The 18,389-nt window shown below is 31.1% G+C and overlaps 3 protein-coding genes across 4 annotated transcripts; 2 read left to right on the top strand and 1 right to left on the bottom strand.

The window, feature by feature from the left end:
- The first annotated feature begins 2,422 nt into the window (after window positions 1–2,422).
- Window positions 2,423–3,472, top strand: LOC123227823 (L-type lectin-domain containing receptor kinase VIII.1-like). The gene has a single exon (XM_044652946.1). It carries the CDS (start codon window positions 2,423–2,425, stop codon window positions 3,470–3,472), a length of 1,050 nt encoding a protein of 349 aa, XP_044508881.1.
- A 3,748-nt stretch (window positions 3,473–7,220) lies between these two features.
- On the top strand, window positions 7,221–11,047 carry LOC123227102 (proline transporter 1-like). Of its 2 annotated transcripts, XM_044651761.1 has the most exons (7): window positions 7,229–7,616; window positions 8,301–8,525; window positions 8,664–8,758; window positions 8,855–9,044; window positions 9,475–9,599; window positions 10,013–10,228; window positions 10,312–11,047. In XM_044651761.1, the coding sequence occupies exons 1-7, from the start codon at window positions 7,517–7,519 to the stop codon at window positions 10,687–10,689; spliced, it is 1,329 nt and encodes a 442-aa protein (XP_044507696.1). In that variant the 5' UTR covers window positions 7,229–7,516; the 3' UTR covers window positions 10,690–11,047. The 2 variants fall into 2 exon arrangements, with proteins under 2 accessions (XP_044507697.1, XP_044507696.1); XM_044651762.1 differs by lacking the exon at window positions 10,013–10,228 and having other exon boundaries at window positions 7,221–7,616.
- Window positions 11,048–13,741: 2,694 nt separating this feature from the next.
- LOC123227820 (O-fucosyltransferase 19-like) lies at window positions 13,742–17,407 on the bottom strand. The gene is made up of 8 exons (XM_044652945.1): window positions 17,027–17,407; window positions 15,978–16,050; window positions 15,819–15,889; window positions 15,635–15,723; window positions 15,252–15,384; window positions 14,923–15,155; window positions 14,364–14,840; window positions 13,742–13,979 (listed from the first exon to the last, which is right to left on the bottom strand). The coding sequence occupies exons 1-8, from the start codon at window positions 17,405–17,407 to the stop codon at window positions 13,742–13,744; spliced, it is 1,695 nt and encodes a 564-aa protein (XP_044508880.1).
- Window positions 17,408–18,389: the final 982 nt, after the last annotated feature.

Genomic DNA, 18,389 nt, shown 5'->3' with positions numbered 1-18,389 from the left:
ATAAGTCATGGGTTGGCGGAATCGCCAACCCTGACAAAAAAATATATTAATATAATATTATATATATTATATTAATATATATAATATTATATATTATAATATATAATTATTAATACTAGAATATCTTTAATATTATAGTAATATATTTTAATATTAATATACTATTATAATAAAATAATAATTATAATAATTATAATAATATATAATTATAATATTCTAATTAAAATATAATATAATATATCATATATATATATATATATATATATATATATATATATATATATATATATATATATATATATATATATATATAAAATTAAATAATTATATATATATATATAAATCATGCTTTGCTTTATAAAGGGTGGGCCCACCCTACATTAATGCTACAGGCCAATTTCCCCTTATCGCCAACCCAGACTCCTTTTACATATATTTTATAAAATATAAAATTATATTATAATATAATATTATATATTATATATATAATATATATAACCAGGGGTTGGCGACATCGCCAACCCTTGGCGTCATTGGCGACGCCGCCAACCCCTGGTAATAATTATATATAATATATTTTATATATATTATATTATATATGTAATATTATATTATAATAATATTATTTAAATTATAATATATTATATATTATATTAATATATTATTATATGATAATATTATAGTATATAATATATTATAATATATAATTATATAATATAATTATAATATTCTAATTAAAATATAATATAATATATCATATATTAATATATAATATAATTTTATATATATATATATAATTAAATAATTATATATATATAAAAATCATGTTTTGCTTTATAAAAGGTGGGCCCACCCTACATTAATGCTACAGGCCAATTTCCCTTATCGCCAACCCAGACTGCTTTTACAAATATTTTATAAAATATAAAATTATATTATAATATAATATTTATAATTATATAAATTTTATTATATAAAATATGTAATATATTATAATAATATATAATTATAAAATATATAATATTATATATAATATAATATATTTTATATATTATATAATATTATATTATAAAATATTATAATAATATTAAAAATTAATTATATAAATTATAATATTTTATATATTATATTAATATAATAATATTATATTAATATATAATTATAATATTTTAATATAATAATATTATTATATATATAATATATATTACCAGGGGTTGGCGATGCCGCCAACCCCTGTAATAATTATATATATTATATATAATATATTTTATATTATATATGTAATATTATATTATAAAATATTATATTAATATAATAATATTATTTAATATTATATACATATATTAAGGGTTGGCGTTACACAGCAACTTTCACGCCAACCTTTTTTTTTTTTTAAAGTTAAATGTCCAGTTTTTTTTGTTTCACTGAAATCCTTAAATATCAATTTTTTTCTTTTTCCAGTTAAATACTGTTCCATGATCATCTTACATGGTCATTTCTTCGATGGTCATTTTTTATCTTGTAGGTTGCTCTTTTTTTCCCTTTTTTTTTTAAAAATCCTTACTTTGAAGAATTCTTAATTTGAAGAATTTGGTTGTTTCCTTCCTGTTTTTGTTTTTGAAGATGAGGGAGAAGAGAGAGTGATTTCTTTATAACTTTGGAAGAAGGGGAAGAAGAGAAAAAAAAGTTGCAGAGAAGAGGAGAGAGAATTTATGCATGAAAGATTGAAGAGGGGTATTTTAGGGAAGGTGAGTACTGTTGTGGTATATTTGTGAAAGCTTTAGGATAAGTGACAATTTTGTATACACGGAATAAAAAAGTGCTAAAAATTTCAATTTCCCAAGAAAAAATGACAATGATGACTAAGTTTGTAATTTTTGCAAAATTAAAGGCATTTGAGTTTTTTTTTTTTTTGTTTAAATGGTGAGAGAATTTGTATTAAGAATAATATTATACATACAAATAAATCTTATTAACTTATTTATACAAATTTTCGTGTCAATATCAGATTAAGTCACTTAAAATAAGGGAAAAAATAAATAATTGTATTATTCAATCACATATTATTATATCAGATTATACAATTAAGTTAGTAAAACTTATTTGTATATATAATTTTATTCAAAATATTTTTGTTATTATACTGATAAAGGACAAATATATATATATATATAAATTAATAGAAGTTCTTAAAATTATATTTTTTGATATTATGATATATTTTGGGTGTCACACTCAAATTACTAAAATATACGAAAGTGCTCAATTTTTTTTATCTTTGCGTCCAAAGCGAGAAGGACTGATAAACAAATAGAGCTCTTAGGTCCCAAAAATCGGAAATGTGAATCCATTTCAAAATCAAACCCAAGCCTTGAAATCGTTGAGTTTGATGCCAAAAAATCCAGTCAAGTTGTGCAAAACCATGGCTACATTACCAATTGCAGTATTCCCCTTATCAATTCGCCTTATAATTCTTCAAATACTAACCCTAATTGCAGTTCCCATTTCCTCAATCACTCTGCAAACCCTATCTAATAATTCCCATTTCGATCGCGGAACTGCCCTTCTTGGTGATGCCCAGGTCATCAAAGACAAATCCCACGTGCAGCTCGTGAATCCAAGAGCTTCAAGTTCTGGTCTTTTGATCCGCACCGAGCCATTCAAGTTTCTTGATCCAAAGGGCTCTAAACAGACGTCGTTTTCCACGGAATTCTCGTTTTCAATATCTCACGGTAATGGTGATGGCGTTGCTTTTGTTGTTTTTCCCTATAATCCTGAATATAAATTTGTGGGTCAAGGCCCATTTGGGGTTTTAAGTGAAAAAAAGTATTTTGCTATTGAATATGACACTAAAATGGATGAGAATGTGGGTGATTTGAATGCAAATCATGTGGGTGTTGATGTTAATAGTCTTGTTTCAGAGGCTGTTAGTAATGTTTCATCGTTTAATTTAGTGTTAAACAACGGGGAAAAGCTTAAATCTTGGATTGATTATGATTCGATCTCAAAAAGAATTGAAGTCAGGTTGAGCAAATTTGGTGAGAGAAGGCCATATGATCCCATTGTTGCGCATGAGATTGATTTGGTCAAAATGTGGGGAAATCAAGATGTTTTTGTTGGTATAGTCGGAAGCAATGGCGATTCAGAACAAACTAGTAGTGTGTACTCCTGGAACCTTAGGTTGAGAAACTTTCCACATTGGTTGCATTCATTGCCAGCGGATCCACGGGCTCATGAGCGTGGTGATAGGTTTAGATATCATAAGAGGGGTGTTTGTCCTCTTAAATTTCTTGCTGGCTTGATCTTTGCAACTGGTTGTGGAGCTTTGTTGGCGTTTGCGGTGCTATTTGCCTGGGCAATTGTGAATAGACAGACAGAAATACCTACTGAGTATCATGTGCATCCAGTGAATTTCAAGTATGAGAAGATTGAAGTAATTGTAGAGGAAGATGGTAAGGGTGTTAAGAATTAGAACATATTATGATGTTTTGTTGTGACTTTATGTTCTTGTTATCGTTACTAACTACATTGAACTATGATGTTCTTGTTGTGCAAGTTGTAGCGCCCCATGAACTATCCTTTTGATGTATAATGAAGTGTATGATCGCTTGCCATTATCTAGTTGTTGTGGTTGATAGATTTTGTATGATTCTCTCATAATGCTTGACTGTTAGTTATAGTATATCAATTAGAAACTTATCTGGGCAAGAGCGAGGGCAAGGACAAGGAGTTGAGGAACCGAGGCAAGGCTAAGGAGAATTGCTATGGAGCAAACTCAACATAAGCATTGTATAGCAATAATAGTATATAGATAAATTTGTCTTTTAATGCATTGAGCATCCAAGTGATTAGTGGTCCTGGTTGTTAATATGTGTTTATGTTTGTAGGTAAGGACATATTATAGTTTATAATCGGATAACTTTGCATCAGTTTTAAGTAAAATGGGTCAAAATTTTATGCAATCAGCTATAAATTTTAAATCATTGTGGCTTGGCTCTTTTGTTTCCTCACTGGATTTTGCTAGCAGCATAACAAGTATATTTTCTCCTTCCTCTATGGGAGACCGAGCTGTGAGTAATATTTTATATATATATATATATATAATGGTGGGTATTAGTGGATATAAACATGTTGATGTGTTATTGTGTGATTGGATGATAAAATTGTTTATTTTATTTTAAATTTTAAATTACTTTATTATATGATAATATTTCGGTTTGTTTACTTGAGTTAATACTATATAAAGCATTATACACATTCATTATTCATGCAAATATTTGACTCTTTGAAGAACCCTAAATAATTATAAGTGGATGTGCTTGTTTCAACGAGAAGATGTTGTTCTTTTAATATTGACAGATCATAGATACTGACAGCCCAACCACCTACTTGCAAGTAACACGTCTTCCATCTCTATCGCAGTCTCATGTCCAGGGTAGGTTTAGTTTGAAATAAAGCTTTTGCCATGTTCTTTACTTCATTTTCTATGCAATAATATTAAGGCGGCGGTAGCACCGGCAAATTTAGGCATCTGTCAAGACTTGTGAATAAAGTAGGATGTGTCTAGGTCTCACAAGGAGACCTATGGCGCTGGCACGGTATGTAAAAATAATTAAAAAAACGAAGGGTAAAGAAGAGAAAAGAAATAGGAGAGATGATAGGTGCGTGGATGAAAGTCACAAGGAAGAGCAAAGGGTGAGACAGAGAGAGCGATGGGGGGTTGTTTTGAACTGTGAAATGATGTGATTCAACATTAAACATGGAAAGAAACAGACTTGGGTCTTTTGGATTATGCAAAGCATGTGGACTGACCAACAAAAAGCCTTTGAAGGCATGACACGTAATGTTATGGGTCTTGAGGTATGGTGGGTTAACATACCGTGTCAAGGTCGTAATTTAATGGGTCTTGGCACAACCTGTAACTTGTCAAACCTTGCTATTTTTAGCACGGCATGACTCAGTCTACTACGCTATCTACAATAATGCAATCTTCTAAACACGAATTATCAAACAATTCTGCGCAAATGAATATTCTCACACAAAAGCCATTTGGGCAAAAGGGTAGCCATAGACGGCTAAAATTCTTACCAATAAACTACGAATTTATCTTGTTTGAAAGCATTTTAAATTAAGTAGTCAAATATTTTGTAAATTGTATAAAATAAGTTATTGCAATTCCCACCCAAGGTTTAGTGTAAAAATACTTTTGCACCTCTTTTTAGGCATAAATCACAAATTCTCACTTAAAAACACACAATCTTGTTTGATCTAGTGTCCCCTGGTGTTCATGGGTGTGAATAGAGATTTTGAAAACAAGATTTACTCACAATTGAAAACAAAACAAAAAAATAGAAACAAGAAGAAGAACGGAAAAGGACGAGATGAATGACAACATTAGTTGTCCTCTTTTTTTGCCATGATTAACCAAAATGAAGATGTAAGATGAGGAAAGGGTGGACTGGCGTTGTTAGGGGGTGACATTGCAACAGGGAAAGAAATGTGTGGGTAAAAATTCCTTTATTAATTTTCTACGGACTGGTCACCTCTCTCTCTCTCTCCCTCTCCTGCATAGTCATTTCTCCTCCTTTATTTCCCACGGTTGTTTACCTTCTCCCCCTCCCTCACCCACAATCATTGCTCCCCATTTATTTCCCATAATTGTCAACTCTTTCCCTCTCTCTCACCCAGAATTGTCGCTCCACCTCATCCATGGTCGTCACTCCTCCTTCAATTCCCTCACCTTTACCAATGATCATTGTGCCTTCCACTGTCTTCCTAAATCGCTCACCTTGTTGCCTCTCTCACCCATAACTCACGATGTTCCTAATTTTAAGAAATCAAGATTCAAGTTTGATACAATTCTAGGTAGCTAGGAAAACCAATTTTTTATTTCTTTAATTTGAGAAAATGAAAAAAAACAATTTTGCCTTTCCCCTATGAATTTTCTATTAATGGCGTTAGTTTTAGAAAAAAAAAAAAAAACTATGATTTATGTATTCAACCTATGAGAAATTGCTTTTAGACTAAATCTTAGGTGAAAAATATTAATCATACCACAAAATAACAAGATACATTACATCCACCGTTGAGTGTTGGGTGTGAATCAATTCTTTCCCTCTTTTGTTATTGAAATTTGTATGGAAGTGTCATTATCGAATGGTATCAACTTGGTTAAAGAAAGCTATTTAATGCTGACCATCCAGAGTGGCAAATATGGTCTAATCGTTTGACTCTCGATTCTCAAATATCAATAAAAATAAGGCCTTTAGATATTCCATTGGGAAAGTACAAAGGTCAATTTCAATTTCAACTGCCAACATTGACATTATTATCGATGGTCGAGTCCTTTTTAAGGACTGTGCACAAAATTATCTAAATCATTAAAAATCTATTATTAAATCAGGGTCGGTTGGATATTATTTAAAAATTAATTTTTTATATATATATATATATATATATATATATACACTCTTGTTTTATAAATGAATATGACTAAAATGGATGAAAATGTGAAGATTTGAAGCTCGAGAGTTTTGGTAGGTGAGATAAATGATTTTGAACGTGTCAATAATGGCTAAAAACCATAATTTTGACAAATTTAATTTAATTTTTTATTATATCTATATGGTCTCTATAATTATAATTAATATCGTATAAATCTGTTATAATTTAATCTATTTTAATTAATTTTTCAAAAAAAAAAAACATTTACTTCCACTAAGCTATAAATGGTTAATGAAAACCAAGACACTAATCATATTTTTTTTTAATTGATAAAAATCAATTTTTATTACACTTGAAAAATTTAGATTTGAATTTCTTTCGTATTTATAAAACTTTACTTTATTTAAAATAGTGATTATAAGTTTCATTACTTTGTATAAAATTTATTTGTTTTATGGATTAAAAAAGACCCAATCTTTGCGTTCCAATTTCCAAATTTACCCATCTGGTATTAAATGCTTTTATCCTATATTCCTGTTATAGGATGCATCATCTTCTGAAAGACTTAAAATCAAATACTTGTACGCTTTGTATTTCTTGATACAGATAAGCTCTAATATATTTAATTTTATTTCTAAAAATAATAATAATACTTAGATAAGGGCAATTTTGTCTAACCGTATTTTAATGTTTATTTTTGTATACCCATGAAGTGTTTGCCACTCTTTAGGAGCCCCTAAAGAAAAACTTTTTTTAATTAATCACCCTATTAACCAACTAACAGCGCCAATGGAGAAAACGCCTGCTCTCTTATTCGCGTCTGATTCTCTCTGTAACTTGAAAATTAAAAAAAACAAAAAAACAAGGCAGGAAAAAAGATTCCCTAGTTTTTCCAAATTTGGAAGAGTTATTGGAATCTGTTGGCTGTGATTAATCGGTAAAAGATTTGCATTAATATTGTTGCGTGTATAAATAGGAGAGCTTTGAAGAAAACAGGCTGGAGGAGTTAAATATCTCTGAAGAGGAAGAGAGTTCTGCGCTCTTGGTTGGGGAAAGAAACCAAGAGCAGAGAATGGAGGGTGGTAATAGTAGTGAAGCAGGGGATTCTTATCGTGGGAAAGTGCATGATGAACCTCTTGAGGTTCCTGAAACCGCCCATCAGATTAGTACTGGTTAGTATTACCCTCTTTGATTTTTCTCGGTTGTATTTGTTTCAATACTTTGCCTTGTGTTGTTTGATGGAAATTGCATTTTGTTTGTGATAATGCCTTTATTAAATGTTGAAGTTAAAACTTTCATTGAAGATATTGAGATTTTATTGGGCTTTATCTTGCTCTGATTCATGGAGTTTAATTTGGATTTGGAAAGTGGGAATTGTGTGAAAGCTGAAATTTTTGTTGAAGAAATGGAGATTTTCTTGCCTTTTCTGCGGTTTGTTCTGAAATGGGATTGAATGCACTTTCTATTTTCTGTGGACAAAAATGAGTTTTTTTACCTTTTGGTTTTATGAAAGATATCATTATTTGGATTATCTGGGACCGAAGAAGGTTTTTAATTGATAAGCGACTTTAGTTAGATCATGATTCCTAAGAATTTTTGTTGTTTGTTGTATGAACTTTACATGATTGATAATTTGTGGTTTACTTGATGAAAATGGTAATCTAAAATTCATCAGTGTGCTTTTTACACATCTTTTCTGTAATGTATCTCCATCTCCCTGACCTTCTCTTGAAAATGGAAGAAAAAAGGCTCTAAATTTCTGGGTAATATTTGTATTTGGGTAATTGCAGTTAGCCTAATTTAGTGTTGTATTATTGTTCTTATACTCATCATATCTAATACCTTGGAAATTCTAGATTCATGGTTTCAAGTTGGTTTCGTCCTCACTACCGGTATAAACAGTGCATATGTATTGGGATACTCTGGAGCTGTGATGGTCCCTCTGGGCTGGATATTTGGTGTAATAGCTTTAATTGTAGCAACATCAATATCACTTGATGCAAATATTCTTGTTGCCAAGCTTCATGAATTTGGGGGCAAGAGGCATATCCGATACAGGGATCTTGCTGGACATATATATGGTATAAGTAGAGAGTGAAGAATTGGAAACTTCTACTATAAAAATTATTTTCACTTAGATTGTGTATGATGACTTATAATATATAATATAATCAGATGCTAATCAGCTAAAATTGGTTTGTGGTTTTCTTTTATTTGAGGAAGGAGAGCTTATTCTCTAACATGGGGATTGCAGTATGTTAATCTTTTCATGATTAACACTGGATATATCATTTTGTCTGGTGAGGCACTAAAGGTAAGTTCAAATTCTGGAAACAGGCTTTGTTATATTGAAAACCTTCAAGAAATTTGTAGATTTCCTGATTTGATTTTGTTTACATCTGCAATGCAGGCCGCCTATGTTCTTTACTGGGATGACCACGCTATGAAGCTTCCATACTTCATTGCCATTGCTGGGTTTGTATGTGCCGTGTTTGCCATAGGAATACCCCATCTATCAGCTCTTGGAGTTTGGCTAGGAGTTTCGACATTCTTTTCCATGGTGTATATTGTTTTAGCAATTCTGTTATCAGTTCAAGATGGTAAGTTGTGATCCTACAATGTTTGTGCCAAATTAGCGAAAACCAAGCACTTTTTGAAATCAAACCAGTCTGAACCTGTCAAGTGCTGTAAAATGAAACTTGCTACAAGTGATCTGCTGCATTAGCAGCTAGGACAACATTGCCAATTTCATACCCCAGTAGGCACCTGGGAATCAGAATATTTTATTATTAAAAGACCTTCTTTTGTTTCATTACAGTAGTATTTCGAATGATCTTCAACTTAGAATATATAATAACATGCTTATATTATCTAACACTTTATGGGTAACATGTGCACTGTGCATTGGGAATTTTGTTCAGTTTTTACTTAAATTGGGCCACTGATATATCATTGTTTGTTTTTCTTGCTTGTTCAAGTTGATGATTTTTTGGTGTTGAATTGGTATTAATTATCCCTGCACTACTATAGGTATCAAATCTCCACCTCGAGATTATAGCATCCCTGGATCAACTACAAGCAAAATCTTTACGACAATTGGATCATGTGCTAGCGTTGTGTTTGCATTTAATACTGGAATGCTTCCAGAAATACAGGTTGGCCAACAATTAAAACAATGAGTTTTCACTGAAAATTAATATTTTTCACATTTTAAACAAAATAATTTAGGTTAACTTATAAGGAGGCCTTTTTTTTCTTTTTGGTAATTAACTTGTATGCAGGCTTGCTATGGATTAATTCTTCTGTACATTTGTTATATGTATAAGAGTATGTTGGGCTCTTTTTGTGGCTTAAGTTTCTTAATATTCTTATGAGTAAATAGTGATAGCTTGAATTGTAGGTAAACTTCTAGTTACCTCTGACTTCACATATGGTGGATATTGATATCTTGGTACTTACCCCAGGTATTAGGATGTAGAATGTTGTGTACATTTATCTTGTGCATATACATCTTTCAATCTTTGCCTCCAAAACTTACTGTTCTCAATTATAATGTTTCTTGCATTAGGCAACAATAAGGCAGCCTGTCGTTGAGAACATGTTGAAATCTTTGTACTTCCAATTCTCAGTCGGAGTTCTACCTTTATATGCTGTGACATTTGCCGGTTACTGGGCTTATGGATCCAATACATCAACCTATTTGCTCAACAGTGTCAATGGTCCAGTTTGGATGAAGACTGCAGCCAATATTGCTGCTTTCCTCCAATCTGTCATTGCTTTGCATGTATTTATCTTCATCTGTGACTTTCACTTTCAAAATCAATCCATCTTTTTCCATTACTAATACAGTTCCTCCACATCTTGCAGATATTTGCAAGTCCAACGTATGAGTACTTGGATACAAGGTTTGGAATTAGAGGAAGTGCACTGGCAGCTGGTAACTTATCGTTCAGAATTGCAGTAAGAGGCGGCTACCTAACTATCAACACATTCATCGCTGCACTTCTGCCATTCCTTGGTGATTTCATGAGCCTTACAGGGGCCATCAGTACATTCCCTTTGACATTTATTCTTGCAAATCACATGTACCTTGTTGTGAAGAAGACCAAACTGTCTAGTTTGGGAAAGTTATGGCGTTGGTTTAATGTTTGTTTCTTTGGTTGCCTGGCTGTCGCTGCAGCAATTGCTGCATTGAGACTCATTGCTGTAGATTCAAAAACTTACCATGTGTTTGCTGATCTATAACTTGATTCCTCATCAAGTTTTTGTTGCTTATTTATAAACAACAGAATAATGGTTACTTATTGTTAGGACCCATAAAAAGGTGGGAAATGGATAGTTATGAAGGTATTTATGAGCAAGAATAAGAGTGGGAAACATGAGCAGTTATGAAGGCAGTTTATAGAGGTAGTCATAGGCAAGTATAAGAGGGAAATTTCGGAAGGGAGGTAAGGATTAATTGGGTTTTGCTTGGGTAACATTTACCAATTGATGTAGATAGTATAGCTTCACAAATGTTTGACTAATTAAGCAGAGATTCTGATCTCTCAAATACCAAAATAGAGAGGGGAAATTATTGATTCTTCATTCCCCTTTTCATTACTGTTTTGTTTGTAAAGGAATAGCAGCTCTTATCCATTTTAAAGCTATTTTTATCAAAAATTTGTCAGGTTCTTTAGACTTATCCATTATGGGTGAGCAAAATAATCGAACTGAAACTGGAATTGTCAAGTATTTGACTTTTAATTTCGATTCTTACTTAGAACTAGTCGATTGGATAGATTTTGGTTCTGGTTCCAAATCCACCTCTAAGACAAAAATTGATCAAGTAACCCAGGAAGGACACTTCTATAAAAATTGACAACATAGTGTGAGAAGTGAGGTACAATTCATACACACATAAGATGAAGCTGTACAATTTTAATTAGAGTTTTGGCAAGTGACAGGCCTTGTTGAGAATGCAACTCTGCAGGGTTCAAAGTAAAGATCTAGAAATTGATGGGTTGACTAGTCATTCTGTAAAGGCCAAATATCTGTGCGAAAAGTTATTGGTTCATTTTAAATAAAAAAGGCTTCTTCTTCTAGAAGCGTCTTCTCTCTCATCTCGCCCTTTCTTTTTCTCTCGATCAGGGTTTTTAGATCATTATTTTATCGTTCAAATCTGAATCTTAGCCTTCATCAGACCTTAACGAGTGTCTCATGGAAATGAAGCCACAACAAAGAAGTGTATTTTAAAGATGCAGAAAAACATACAATCAGCTTTGCTAGAATTCTCTTCCACACCATTCCATGATATCATTTCTTGGAATTCTATAATATGTGGATTTTTATATCTTGTAGGTTCCAAGATTCGATTCTTATTTTTAAGATTCGACTAATTCTGGTTTCTCAAATTTTTACAAGATATCTGGGTCCGTCATCATTCATATCAAATGTAAAACACAAATTTCAGTCTCTATATATGCAATTCACAATAAGTAAGAAAATAGAAGTTGTTCTAAATTTTATAATTGATGAATCCCGGTCTTGTCTATATTCTGCAAGTTTAAGGGTTTTAGGATCATGTTCTCAAATTATCAAATACCATTCCAAGGGGTGAAACACCTGTTATAAGCTTGAAATAGTTGGGATAGTTGTATAAAACGTCATCTAAACAATTGTTTCTAAGGCATGCACTATTATTTATGCAATATCATATCAGTCAATGTTACTATCGTGATTGATTTTTGAGATATGCGAAAAGATATTGAATAAACTTAACTAGGCATAAGAAATAACTATTTCTTTGATTGGAACACTTATTTATCTGATCTTACATTTATTTAATATTTTATATATCTTATATCTAATCTAAATATAGTCAACTTTCTAATATTTCATTCTAGCCTCTCCATTTCTGGTTTATTTAGGTTTGGTCTCTAAAGTAGATAAAGTCACATTTAAGTTCAATTTTATGAAGCTTGAAACCATTATCTTAAATTTTGAACATGATTCACTCTATATAACTCAAGACCTTTAGATCTTATGATTTACCTTTATATGTGACATATAAGCTATATGTCATATTGACTATGAGTGGATTTGTGACAAATCTAAAATATATTAGGAAATCACACATAAATTAAGATTAGTCTCTAGTAACGTTTTATGGTCATTTAAATAATGAAGTGTCAATGATAGACAAGAGTATGTCAACAATACGATTACTGTAAAATTCGATCATTTCATCAACTTATACCTTTTCAAGATTAAGACACAAAATTTATGTTTATCTCAAATTACCCTTGCTTTTCATTAGTTGACTTTTGTTACAACGGCCAGATAAAATTTGATTGAGCAAACTATTTTCATAGATTAAGTGATAGCCAACATATGTTAGTAGACCTAAAAAATATCTACTCTTATACATGAAAGCGGTGAATCCTCTATTGATATATACACCATAGTCTTCATTCTTTAATATGACAAATCACCATTGTTGTGATAATATTTTCTCAAAGATTACGTTAGACTAATGTTAGACTATATCACTCTATGTATATGATGGTCTAGTGACCTCAAATCAAGAATTACATGTAGCCTTATTAGTTAGAAGATTTGCTTTATAGACACTAACATTCCCATCTATATAAAATTCTTTTGGTAGATTACCTAATGAACATGTTTGTTCAATATGCATTTATATATTGCACTATATTCTTAATAAACAACTGTGAGATGTGAGATCTATCACTACATAATAAAAATAGAATCAAAATAAAATTAATGTTCTTAATATTATCAACGTTGGTAACATTAATTTTATATTGATTTCATCCTTATTATTATATTTTAGTATGATTATTCAACATTATGATAGTTCTAATCGTATAATCTATCTCTTTAGTCAAAGTAATATTGAGACTATAGACATTTTTATAATAACTACCATATGAGCATACAAAATTCTTATGATCGGTGACATGAATTAATTCCCTCATTACAATTTTACCATGCATCCTAAGAACATTCATTTAATTTAATATGTCATTTTTTATTTACATAAACACGATATTGTATCCATTAAAAATCGTTATTTAAAGAGGTTTATAGAAATGAAGACTAGTCGCCAAGTCTAGTTTTCAGAAACTCTACGGATTTAGAAAACATAACACATTAAGTATTCACATAACCTTAACCTAATTTAATTTAATACCTTATAAACTACGTTAGATTTTGCAGATTGGATTGATTTTATTTTTGCATATAAATTTATCTTACAACAACAGCCAGAAATATTTATGCTTGATGACTAACTTCAATTTCTTAAACTTAATAACCTTCTGAATGGGATTTGTAAGTTTTTGGACTTGTCACATATACAACCAGGATAAGGATTTGCATAGAAACTCTCCTCCATTCTTGGAGAATCTGCAATCGTTCTTAGACGTGGTGCTCCCAACCTATCTTCGTGTAAACTCTTAACCTTTGATTCAAATGACTCCCAAGATAACAAGCCCTCGTCGTAATGATCAATCAATCTCACAAAATTCCATCTGCAACAATGTTGAAACTTGCTTTAGAGACATCATAATAAAAAAAAACTGACATTAATAAGAGAAAATAATAACAAATAAATATTTATTTGTTATAAGTATTATTTTTATAATTTTATCATTAAAAGTATTCTAATAATTAATACTTTTAATGAAAAAAATTGTAACAACAAACGATAACAATATTTTTTTTGTCGTTAAAATTTTTAACACATTTTCTCTTTATTTAAATTGTAAATTTATTTAGTTTTGATAAATATTTATAAGGGGATAATATTTATTCACTTATTATTCTTTTCTGGCCATTGTCAGTTCTATTTGTAAGTGTATTTCAAAATGTTTTGTTAGAAAGATTAGCACGTGTTATGTTAATTCATCACATACTTGTCAGGGCTGATGGTTTTTCGGAAACCTTCGAATTCTCTGTGACCCTTTACGGCCTTGGCCATGTTACCATCGTAAGTGTAAACAAAAACATCGCTTTCAATGGCTACAATGTAGTCCAAGGCTGCAAGCTGATTCTGGCTTTTGCTGAAGAGCTGTAATTCTTCTTCTGTAGCCAAATCGTAATGAGTAATTACATTTGGATACTTTGCTTTAAGTTCTTGAATCCCATTTTGACCATATATCTCTCCTGCAACTATGTAAATGTTTGTATCGAAAGGAAATCCAATAGCTTCGAGGAAGACAGCAACCTCTCGAGGGGTCATCGGGCATAGCCCGTTGAGCCTTTTCTCTGTGCTGTTGATCTCTTTGTCCTTCCAGTGTTGAGTGTTGTATCTCAATATCCGCAGCTCCTCGTCTTCGGCTTCTGTAAGATTGTGACTGCAGCCTGTAAAAGAAAGCATGTCCCTTTCATATCTGCAAATTTTACACTTCCCAGTTAGCAAACGAAAAAGTGCATAAAAATTAAACTTGTAATCAGCCATATGTTGTTAAATACCTCAAATGAAGAGCAACATAAGGAGCATTCAAATTCTTTAGTCTTTGAACCAGTTTGTTTCCAAGCTCTACAATTCTCTCTGAGAAGGCGAGAGCCTGATACATTGCGCGGCAACGAAGCCTTTGGATTGAAGCGGCAAGACCATTGTTAACAAGGCGAGCGTTAGAATGAGTAAACTGGATAGTCCTGTGTTCCTTGAATAGTGGAGCTATCTCATCTCTATAATAACTGGCCTACACAAAGTTAACCCATTTGTTTTCAGATTCAGAAGGTATTATCGTGATGTTTACATGTGAGAATTTTGCATTGTGTGTAATTTATATGCGTACATTGGACCAAGAAACTGGGGCAATCTGAATGTTATTTTCTGCTTCCAGTTCTGGTGGGAGGGTCTCCACAATGCTGATATCTTCCTTCAATACTTCCATGAAATGCCTCCAGTTAAATATGTCTTTAAAATCGCTGTTCCAATTCAAAAAAGAAAGAAAAGATTTGATTTCCCCGGTAAACAATATTATGCTTACCCAATTTTGAATTTTACTTTATCTCTAATTTAAAATTATTTAATTCTTTGATATTATATATATATATATATATATATATAATATAATTATTTATATATTCAAAATTGGTACACATAATTTTATTATTCCTCCACAGCATATGAAATGGAAACAAGAAGACGAGTTTGTTTTTTACAATTTCATTATACCTTGTGTCTGTCCAATAGGATTTGTGATCTAATGAAGGGAGAACCAAGGTGGCATTCATGATTTTGGCTATGGCAACCATGTCGCTTATCTGATATTTTCAATATCAAATGAGAAAAAAAGTGTTTCTCTGCAAGAAGAAACAATAAAACTGTAACAAAAAAGAAACAAAGAAACAAAACTTACTCCAGTTTTCATTTGATTCAAGCCACCATTGGCATGAACCATAAGATAGCCATTTGTGAGAGCTTCCTCTCCTAAAAATAACACATTTTTTCAATAATAATCAAATGGGGGATTAACCAAGCCAAGAATTTGAGAGTTTAGAAGCTAATTTAGACTCACTTCTTTCAGCCCAAGATCGGTTAATGCATTGGTAATAGTTGTTGCTGCTAAACTGGGTCCAAATGTTGGAACTCTGAACGACCAGAGGAATTAAAACAAAACTGGGATCAGGGAAAAAGGCTTAAATATATTAAACAACCAGCCAGGTATACCATTTTTCGTATATTGAACAAGCTTCTTATATATATCAACTATTCGAACCAGGAGATTTGATTAACCTAAGCTTCCTGCTAGCGTTCTATGCAAGGGTTTAATGTCATATTGTTTTTGAGTACACAGAGAACTTCGATTAAGTATTTACATAATGTGTTATCATGTTTTTGAATGTTATTTTATTCAAAATTAAAAATCATCTAATTATATGATGATATTATTAGAAAATTTCTTTATATTGGCTTACATTAATTAGAATTTTGGTTTTATAAAATTTGACAATTGAATAGTTTAATAATTGTTTACAGATGAACTTAATTGATTAATAAAGATAACTCTAATATACTTAAACTTATAATTTGGATAGACAATACTAATGTGGCTCTAAAGTTTATTGGACTTTAGATAGGGTTTAATAACCCACTATATATTGGTCAGATTCTCTCTTCAAAACCTATATAATATAGTTTTACCAATTGGAAATTGTCATTCATGGGAGGTTTCAGGAACGGAAAACCAATAACTTCAATTAAAGTAATTTCAAAAGTTTTATTAATTTAGATTGCATGACGTTCTAGATATCTTTATTAACTTAAAGTTTTCACTTTAATATTTTATAATATGTGTGTAGATCATACAAAATTAGGATTAATCGATTACATTTTGCTTATGTAATTAAATATTACAAACACAACATCTACTTACATGCCTAATTAGCTACAAGTTTCTAGCTTTGAGAACATGAATTATTTCTAGATGCAACATTTGAACTTATAACCCTAAAACAGATAAAATGCCCGTTATGGAGAAGCAGTAAAAACATTTTGCATGGATGTAAATAATCAAAATTTGATATTAGATATATAATTAATGATCTTTTGTGTATGAAGTCTAACCTCAAACATCTTCTGGGTGGATTCAAGAGCCATTTTATTAATTCTCACACTATCATCTCTCTCCACAGCCGTCTGTTGAATAACTTGAATCAAAATACGCTCAGATTTAAAGTCCTGCAAAGGATTCATCAAAGAAGATTTTGCAAACACCAACATGTAGAAAAACGCCGCCACGATCAAAGCAAACAGGCAACGATCCATGCCGATTCTCATGGCCGGCCACAAAGAACGTTCTTTCCTTCTGAAAAACGCATTACTGTTTTTGAACGGCGAGTAATTCCCCGCACACTCGTCTGGTATCTCAGGAAATCGCCTCCTTTTGTACTTCATCACCACCGGAGAAACACTCCCCGAGCTATTATGATCTGTAGAACTCGCCATACGCGCTGAAAGATTAAAAAAAATTAGTCCCTCCAAATTAATGGGGATTTGTCTCCTTGAATTTTTTATTTCTCTTACATGCTTTTGCTTCTTTATGGCGAAACATCAGGCGGGCTAGACAGACTTGTGTCTGTTAATATTTTTGTCCTCTTAGGGCAATGAGCGGTGATAATAATGAGAGGGCACTAAAACTGTTTTTGTAATGGAAGAAGATAGGGTTATTTGGCTTAATTATTTATACTAATTAGTTATTTAGTGGGTTATTATCCAACCGATTTTGTTTTAATCAATGAACTTGATTAACCAAGAATAGCAAATATTCATGACTGCTAATTAAGCACATGACACCCTGTCCCTATCCAACACCTGAAACACTTGGTAGAATTTCGAATCTAAACTTTCTCTCTGAAAGTTCTAATGTTTTACCAGTTTTGTTAACTCTTAAGAGTTTAAGCATATGACATTATTGATGTTTTTTAACCATGTCATAATATTTTATAAAGATGAATAATCTAGTGATGAATATACAAAGAATATTTAATTCTTTTATGAAAAAATTATACGCATAAACAAACTTTGCAAATTGAAATGGTAGTAGATTCTGCAAATTGAGATGATAGTTTGTGACTGAGTGATATAATTTTTTACTTTTTCTCTCATTTCAAAATTGTTTAATCAGATATTATCACTTCAGTTTATATAAATAAGTTTGTAAAATTTGTATATATATAGTACGAATAATACTATGTATACCCACTTTTGAGTACGTAAATAAATACACATATGATATATCATTATATGACTGAGTGTTATTTTATCATTAACTCAAATTCATCCAATTATTTTGTAATTTTATTGTTATTACAAAAGTACTCTTAATACTTAATATAAATGTAAAATTGCTAATGTATCTTTATTAGCTTAAAAAATAATCTTTTAAACTCCTTAAAAAATAAAAAAATCTAATTAACTTTAAAATATT

Source organism: Mangifera indica, chromosome 10, assembly GCF_011075055.1.
Source record: "Mangifera indica cultivar Alphonso chromosome 10, CATAS_Mindica_2.1, whole genome shotgun sequence".
NCBI classification, from domain to species: domain Eukaryota; kingdom Viridiplantae; phylum Streptophyta; class Magnoliopsida; order Sapindales; family Anacardiaceae; genus Mangifera; species Mangifera indica.
Note: the sequence above shows the minus strand (reverse complement) of the source record. Positions and strands in the feature narration are given on the sequence as shown.